At 42.3% G+C, this 9031-nt stretch overlaps 2 protein-coding genes across 5 annotated transcripts in view; both read left to right on the top strand.

Moving 5' to 3' along the window:
* LOC108688503 (rapamycin-insensitive companion of mTOR) overlaps positions 1 to 6566 on the top strand; it is a 9192-nt gene extending 2626 nt beyond the window's left edge. Inside the window, exons 4-9 of one of the 4 annotated variants that reach the window (XM_018194797.1) lie at positions 492 to 3743; positions 4079 to 4208; positions 4291 to 4658; positions 5266 to 5368; positions 5450 to 5557; positions 6000 to 6566. In XM_018194797.1, coding sequence (XP_018050286.1) covers positions 492 to 3743; positions 4079 to 4208; positions 4291 to 4658; positions 5266 to 5368; positions 5450 to 5557; positions 6000 to 6434 — 4396 coding nt within the window. In that variant the 3' untranslated portion in view covers positions 6435 to 6566. Of the gene's footprint in view, positions 1 to 491; positions 3744 to 4078; positions 4209 to 4275; positions 4659 to 5265; positions 5558 to 5999 lie in introns of all 4 variants that reach the window. The other 3 variants (XM_018194796.1, XM_018194795.1, XM_018194794.1) reach the window with 3 other exon arrangements.
* A 1206-nt stretch (positions 6567 to 7772) lies between these two features.
* LOC108688454 (ER membrane protein complex subunit 4) lies at positions 7773 to 9013 on the top strand. Its single transcript, XM_018194719.1, has 3 exons — positions 7773 to 7986; positions 8327 to 8598; positions 8679 to 9013. The coding sequence occupies exons 1-3, from the start codon at positions 7919 to 7921 to the stop codon at positions 8873 to 8875; spliced, it is 537 nt and encodes a 178-aa protein (XP_018050208.1). The 5' UTR covers positions 7773 to 7918; the 3' UTR covers positions 8876 to 9013.
* Positions 9014 to 9031: the final 18 nt, after the last annotated feature.

Raw genomic sequence — 9031 nt, 5'->3', positions numbered from 1 at the left:
ATATATACATATACAGGGAAGAAGTATATATACTCTTCTCTCTTTTGATAAATTCACTCATGACCAGATTCTGTTATAGGTAATGATGGAATAATGCATGAAGAAACAAGGCACTTGGGCGGCAAATTTTTAAAGACAGAAAATTTTCACATAGTTGAGATAATTTTTTAATTTGTTAATCTAACGTTTTCGCACTGAGTATATTTTATCAGAAACGATATTTTAAATATACAATTAAAAATGTATTATACTTATATTACTTATAATTAAGGATTATTGAATGTTTTTACCAGCTAATGCGGAGCTATAAATCTTTTTTTCCTTCATCATCAATCATTTTCTCTTTTATCAAATTAATGAAACCACTTGGGACAGCTAAATATTGATGCGTAGGAGTGGTAAAATGCTTTATCCGTCACTGGTTATAGAATCTCTATAATCTACCGAATTATCAGATCTTAAAACCGATTATCAAAATTGTTTTTTTATAGCTTGCGCGTGGGTCTGGTCCATGAGGCGACGCAAGTACGCGCCGCCGCGCTACGGGCGGTACGATACATGCTCAAGAAGGAGCAGGATGTCATCGCGATCAACAGGCTGCAATACCCATATTTTCTGGCGCGTAGCATGGACATTAATCTACGTAACGAAATGGAGAGAATACAAGCTCTCCGACTTGTCAGGAGGATCCTAGTATTAGCCCCTAAGCATTTCAGTTCCGTATTAGCGAGATCACTGATTACTTTAACGAATGGTGGTATAGAGGAAAGGGATCGTGCATTTAAAGCATTTCTAGCGGTTCTATGCGAGTTAGGCGTCCTGAACTCGAATCTGCTGATAAGCTGCGGCGGCGTCGGCACCCTGGCTAGAGCTGCGATGACCGGACAGAGCGCTGTTGCAGTTGAACCTGTCGTCGGAGTGCTGCTACGACTGCTGAACAATCCTGATACGCGCGCCAGCGTCTCCCTCCTGTGCTTCGCCGCGCCCTACTGCGAGCTTCATTCCTTGAGCATGGAAAGAACCAAGGAGGAGCGCGAACAGAGATTCACCGCCAGTAAACTTGCCCTGCTAAGCATCTTGCGCTCGTATCCGGGCGTCCTTCACTTTTGCCGGCCGGACAATAATTCGGGCCTCAAGGCCATCGCGGATATTCTATACGTGGACCAATTGGAGGTGCGTGGCGCTGTTCTAGAACTGCTCTACGAGTTACTGGATCTGCCGTTACCTACTTGGACTGACGAGCCGGACGTCGCGCTGGCTGCGGTGGATCCCAGTAGATCGCGAGATTCATGGAAGTTGTCGGAGGGTTTTGTAGCCGCCGAGGGAAAATCTATACTGCCATCTCTGTCGTCACATTGTCCCAACATCACGGAGATACATTCGGCGTTATTAGTCTATGTTCTTCTGGAATGTGGCTTGCACCGAGCCCTCGCAGAAACCATCGTCTCCAGTGACACCTTCATCTCAGTACGCGCGGCGGTACTCTTGGGCGCGTTGTTACACCTCGCACATTCGCTCCTACCATCCGAGCTCTGCGACCTTACACCGCCATTGCCGAATCTGCTGGAACACGCAAGCGCCGGCAAGCATCAGGCACTAGCGGCAGTCACTATTCTTGAACGAATGCACACCATGATGCGGCGTAGACCGACACCGGCGAGTCTCTTCCTCGATCGTATTCTTCAAGCGGGCACCTGGTTACGTCCGATTCTGCCACGACGTCAACGGCCATCCGGCAGGCACTGGTTACGAATCGGCAGGGAGTCACCAATCACGCCTCTGCTCAAGGACGCGCAAGTGCTCAGTTCGAAAGACGCTCTTGCTTGGAACTGGCCAGTGGTGCGAGCGATTTTACGATCGCGCGAAGACGCGACGCGAATCCTTCATGATTCCGATCACCGGCTGTTTATGAAACGACTTGTGCGTTACTTTAAACCATCGTGGAATGGCTATAGCAGAGTCGAGCTGGGCACGAGCGCAACGTTAGCGCGCGAAGCGACTCTCGCAGGCTGCGATCTGTTGAACTGTTTATTGGAACTGCACGAACCGGAAGGCGCGCGATTGCTCAACGAGCTGATTGGGGACATTGCCGAACAGATTGGCAACATTCGCACTGCCGAATCTGCGCATGATTGTCTGTTCTCACCACGTCACATGTCCACCACGTGTTGCCAGAAATACTTCCTGTTTCTCGGTCAGTTGAGTCACTCGGCCAAGGGAACGGTGGTTCTTAAGAGCTTCAATCTTTTGGAGAAGTTGCAAGATCTCGCGCTGGCCACCAATCACGACTGCTACGTCAAACTGATTGTCTCCAGCTTGGATTATTCTCGGGATGGTCCCAACAGGAAAGTATTAAGCAAGATCATCTCTGAGGCAACATTGTGGAGCACGCGGCTCTACGCTACACAGTTCCTACGGTTGATTCTTCGCGCCAGAATGACGGACGCCGTACGCTGGGCGATGACATTGTTAGCGGATCGATTGTCGGACAGCTATACGGCCGTAGCGCTGGCTGCTTTAGAGGCATTACACGAAGCCTGTGACGAAATCGAGTATCTGGAGGCATTGCTGCAACAGGGCGGACAATCACGCGATTGGGACAAGTGGCTGCAGCACTTGGGCGACAAGGGTTACCTATTGAAAATTCGACTCTACTCTCTTCAACAAGGTTTCGCGAGTCTCGCTGCACCTTCCGAGGAGTTGGAGAAGTGGATTGGACCGGGCGGTTTCGCCGAGCGATACGTGGGCCTTGTAGAAGGAGAGATACATGACGCATTGACGTATCGTCAACGCGATGAGTCTGGAAGTTATCAGAGAAGGCCCACCAATGATGTGGTCATAATGCCACGAGATATTTACGTGCCGCCGCATTTAATTGGCCAGCTGGCGCAGCATGACTTAGGAATGCAATTATTATTACGCCGCAACGTAATACAGCGTTTCGCTCGAGTGTTGCAACGTTTCAAGCTGGAATTTGGCGGTCGCGACTCAGAGTCCAATTCACGATGTACCAGAACGAGTCGTCTCGCTGCCATGGCGACAGCAACAGCAGTCTCCACTGCTATCGATGATGTCTGTATCATGTCGGAGGAGTCCGGTACGGACGAAGCCATCGAGCAATGCAGTCGCCTTGAGACCATCCCCGATTACGAAACAGTGGAGACTGAACCTCGTGACACGGTGAGCCAACCACGGACGGAATCATTGCTGGAGATCCATCGGAAGACCAGCATGGACGATTCCAGACATACTACTCCGGAGCGAAGCTGGAGGCTGGAAACCGAATCGTCGCGCGACGATCACTTTGTCGGCCCGAACGGCGGCATTCTCAAGGTTAAATCGGCTCTCTGGGCCCTTGGTCACGCGGGTACGTCTGTCGCGGGTGTTGAACACTTAAGTCACTTGGGTATCATTGAGATGATTACGTCTATGGCGGAAACGTGTCCGTATTACTCGGTACGTGCCACTGCAATGTACGCTCTCAGCCTGATCGGTACTACACGAGCTGGAGCTGATACATTGGTGAACTTCAACTGGCCATGCGTCAGGCATCGACGCGGTGACAACTGGCCCGTGGTACCACCCTCGAGTAGATATCCTATGCCGAGCCCAATCCCCGTGCAACGACATCATCGTAGTCTCAGCGACGGCAAACCGGAACTGCTCGAACCAATCGTACGCCGCACCAGAAATCGATCCGAGAGCGCGGCCACGGATCTCGAGGCGCGACGATTCTTCTTATCGTAAGTAAAGATTAAAAATAAAAATACATATTGAGAGTAGATATTGAAATCATTCTAAGCGGACTTCTTAAGTGGAAGAGCTTGTCGAAATATTGTAGCTTAATAGGATTTTTTATTTTTATTTTTATAGTTTAATGCCTGTTTTCGATTTAGATTAATCACAGTTCAACTTGCTCTTCATCTTTTTCTAATTCTTAGGACTAGAAAAAGAATTGAATCAAGATTGAAGTTAATCTACATTGGTAGAAACAGTCATAAAAGAAAGATGGATTCAAATATTTTAATCTATTTGCGTTTTGATATTAATATTAATGTTATATTTTTCTGTTCTTTAGAGAGAGAGGCGAAACTCCAAGTCCCGTTTCAAGTATTCAAAGATTAAGCCAACAAGATGCTGAAGGATATGCGCGACTACGTAGTTTACAACGCCATCGCAGGCCGAGTTATTCTCAAAGTAGTTTAGAAGTATGTGAAAAGACATGCCTATGTCTAAAAATTAGATTTCAACGGTTTTTTAAACAACACAATTCAGTCTTTCTTTTTGCAGATGTATAGCTTAGATGGCCGTCTTTCGCTACAGAGCCTGTCGGAATACGATTCGTCCCGCAGCTGGATTGCGGAAAACGCGATTCTCACACCGACGCCACCTCCTCCGGAGGACGATAATGAAAATATATTTTATATGGGTGTCTGTCTGCCGAGAAAGTTGCTTACGATCTTTCCCGAGCCTCCTCAGCCATCCCAGCCGACCATCCTCGAGGATAGCATCAGATCCGAGTTGGAGACAACAGAGATCGACGAAGAATCCAGTTCAGAGTGTGATGCTGACACCGAGCATTGTCGCACGTGTCTCATTTGCTATCATGGCAAGAATGGCAAGGACACTGGTACTGAACAAGATATGAAATTGCGAAGGTACCAAAAATATGATCTTTTGGCAGAGTACTCGTTTGGGAGTAGAAAACAAATATAATTGCAAACAAAAAATTACTTATTAGAATATTAAGTCTCTTGATCATTTACTAGATCTTCAGATTGATGACATTAGAAAACACATAATAGAAATTCTTGCAAAATATAACGAACTTTCCTTTTATTCCGGAATAGAATAAAATATTTATCTCAACAGTTATATAATTTGTTTTGTCTTCTAGTGTTAGCCATATTTAATTTCAATTAAATGATTTATATTTTGAATTATTTATTGATTACCGAAATACAAGGAGAGTTTGCGGTATATTTTACATTTCTATTCTACCGATTGTTTTATTGAATGTTTTATTAAAAAAAATATATTTTAATATACTTTGTAAAATTCTTTATTTATCTTTCTCGCTTCTAACGTCACCGTCCACGATGCTACAGTGGATAGACAGGAACTTTAAAATGAGAAATTTGGAATTATAATTCTTAATTAATTACATTATAAAGTACTTTTTATGTATTGACGTTTAAAAATGTTTTTTTCATCATAAACTTTTTATGATTTTGTGTTACGTTTAATTCGGTCGTGTTTGCACAGAGAAATACTTAGACACACCCAACGGCTTGCAAATCCAGTGTGGTATCGTCACAGTCGTCAATCGTTACTTAGACTGAGACAACAGTATCCCGAGAAGTTTCAGGTATGTTATACATTTGTCATACATTCTATTTCTGCAACAGCACATAATAGTATTCTTTATACATACATTCGTCTTTTGCAGGATACTTGCTTGTTTTCGGATGTAGCTGCTCGCTTAGGTAGCGGTACATATAGAATGCCAGCGCGGCAATTTCTGCAAGAGCTGTTTCTGGATTCTCCATTCGATGCGGTAAGTTTTTTTATGACGTATGTTTCCATGTGCCGATTCTCATATAATCGCATGACTCATGATTGTCAGCAATTCATGTCAGCGTTATTTTAGAGTTGGTTCAACGCGTAATCGATTGAAGGAACCATTAAAAATAAAAAATTTTTTAATTTTTTTTTTGTATTTTTTTTTGTTGAAATATGATTGCGCGAAGAATTCGTAACTAAATTTATCTTTAATATGATGATATTTATGAGTCAATAACTACATAAAACTGTTATCGGCTTCTTTTCTCTTCAATATATTCATTATATTTATATTATACATAAATAAAATTAAAATATTAAATATTAACAGATTAATAAATATTAATAAATTAAATATTACAAATTAATAAATTAAAATGTATGTGTGAATATAACTTTTTTTCTCTTTGATTGTAAGATAATTTGCGACTTTGCAGCTCTACGTCGAACCAATCAATATCTTGAAGATTCCGATCGGCACGGAGGAGAATCCTTTGCAATCACCTGTTCCTAGCTCCGAGGCTAGCCTTCGGCAGCCTCAATCTGTAAGTCCTGCGGAGGGCAAGATTAATGGAAGACTTACTCTGACTGAGATACAAACGGCGCAACTGGCATCGGTCGCCGAGGAGAGCTCCTCGGCTGGTGGTGGTGGTGGTGGTGGCGGCGACAGCGGCAAAAGTGAATCATGCAACACGGGGCATCAACGTAAAAAGAAGTCTCTAGAAGTTGTTCGTCCATCACAAGAACGACGCACCGACGAGAAGATCATAGCCGAAATCCTAAAGCCGGAAGAACGAATACGTTTGTCAAAGAGTTCCGATAGGTCGTTAAAAGTATCAGGTACAAACACTGCCATCAGCCTTGATTCATAGTTTTCGAATTCTCGATCACGATTGCGCACGCGTGTGTACGTGCGTGCGCGCGTATGCATGCCGTGCGTACGTTATATGCTGTGTGTACATATTTTGTATTAAAATGATAATGATATATAAAAATAATAAATTACACCTATACACATACATTTACACACACACACACACACACACACACACACACACACACACACACACACACACACACACACACACACTGCCGGCAATCAGACGTATTCTTATGCATATTTCAACGTTTCCTATTCTTGCGCGCCTCGCGTCTATCTTTACATACAATTATTCATTAACCCCAGGATTACACATGCTTTTGTACGTTAGATCTCTTAGAGATAGCCAAATTTTTGCCAACTTTTGCCACACAAGAGATAAATAAAAATGCAGACTTCTCAACAAATTCCTTTTCCAGAAGAATGCCACACACAGTTCTACTAGAGTATAATTATAAAATCAAAATTCAAGTCTGCTTGCAAAATATAAATATTTTAGAAGAAATGTTCAAGTAACACTGACCAATACTGACGACTGAAAATCTTTTGTCTCATCACAGACTTATGTGTGTAGTCTGCGGGTTGATGACCGATTAATTCATATTTTATATCGTATGCCCCATTGTAATCAATCGCATTATTTTTTAATGTCGCAGTCGACTCTTTTTCTTTCGTCGCGAAGACGCGACGGGACCGTGTAATGTTGCTAGTTTTATACTTAATATTACAATTTCATTTCTATTTATACGCATTAATTTATGTATCATGTATACTATGAAAAAAAGATGGAAAAAAGGAGCAGAATGTGTGGAATATCAACAAATGTCTACATAAATCTCGTATGGGAATCCTTTCCCTTCATTATAGAATTCTTGTAATAGAATCTGGCTACGAGATAAACTTTTTGATTAGTCTGTCTGTTTTTGTACTTCAGCAAGCTAGAGTAAGACAATATAAGTTAAAATGAGACATAGAACAGAATTTATTCTCTTCAGCATTTATAAAGAGATTTAATTTACAAACATTATTTCTACCTCATTCATCCAATTATACTTTTCTCTCTCCTACTTCAAATTTTTGCCCTGTTTTTCTTTTTATTCTTATTATTACATTTTTATCTCGAAATGTATATACAAAATATCGAAATAGTATATACAAAAAGAGAAATATATACTCTTCTTTCTAATTTTTTTTTTAACAAAATTGTGGCCAGATTATGGAGTGTCTACCCTTTCCCCTCCCTCAGTTTATCACGTCCCTGATATCTTTATCGTTATCAAGGCATCACGTTATCGACGTTACCGTCCTGAGTAACTTGAGTTCGAGAAATCCGCCGTTAATCGGCGCAACGATCGCCAAACCACGAATAATCCCTCTTCCGGATGTCACCGATTATTCGCGTCATCGCGCGTCGTCCATAATTATTTATTGAAGAGACAAACGATACAAAGTTTTGTCAGCGCAAATAATTCCCGGATGATAATGACGGCGAGCTCGAAGCAAAGCTCCAAGCGGTCGAAGTGGGCCCTAGACTTTGCACACAGGTACGTAACCTAATTGACACAAGTACACGTGTCGATTTAATGCATTTAAATCGTTGACGTTAGCCAGCTACTCACGTATTAAATATTAATGTTCGTTCTTTTTCGACGCGATCTTTTTAATATCTCGTACTCGGAGAAAAATGTCTAAAATATAGACATAAAACGGTCCTAAAGACATTAAAAACATGTTTTTAAGATGTGTTGTATCTCCTTTTTGAACTTGCTTGTTGTCTGACTATCTTCCTACTCGGTCTCAATTAAATAGCCTTTAAGTAGCCGAAAACAGATCTGTCGAATTTTCATAAATGATTAATTAGTAAACCAAATATTCTCTTTACAGAACGAAACAGGACAAAAATATGGAGATACCGTCTCCACCAGGGTATACACCTACTGGTGGCCTCTTTCACAATGTCGAGTATATGAGGGAGTCTGACTCTAATCTCCTGATAATAAAGAAGTCGTGGGACCTGGCTTTGGGACCCTTAAAACAAGTGCCCATGAATCTGTTCATCCTATACATGGCTGGTAGCTCCGTTTCGATATTTCCCATCATGATGGTCGGTATGCTCATCATCAAGCCAGTCAAGGCGCTATTCACCCTCCAACAAAGTGAGTTGATCTCAAATTATAAATGCTGAAGGCATAAATGTCTCGACAATGCTCTATAATCACATGCTTCCTCTGCTCAGCGTTCAAAGTGATCGAAGGTACGCACGCGTGTGGACAAAAGTTCGTGTACTTCCTAGGACAATTAGTGAATATCGCGTTAGCTCTATACAAGTGTCAGTCAATGGGCCTACTGCCGACGCACGCGTCTGACTGGCTGGCATTCGTTGAACCCCAGACAAGATTGGAGTACTCCGGTGGAGGTTTCATGTACATTTGATGCGAAGAGGTCGGTCAGGAGGCATTGTAAGTATTTGGCATACGCGCCCACGTGAATTATAGCTAAATTATATTGCAAGGACATGCGTGTCATGCGTTTAAATATTGTTTATTAAAATAAATGTATGGAAAAATAAGAGTGGCTTATCTTTGTACA

This window comes from Atta colombica, unplaced genomic scaffold, assembly GCF_001594045.1.
Source record: "Atta colombica isolate Treedump-2 unplaced genomic scaffold, Acol1.0 scaffold233, whole genome shotgun sequence".
Classification (NCBI taxonomy): Eukaryota; Metazoa; Arthropoda; class Insecta; order Hymenoptera; family Formicidae; genus Atta; species Atta colombica.
The sequence above is the reverse complement of the archived record's forward strand: the minus strand, read 5'-3'. Positions and strand labels throughout refer to the sequence as shown.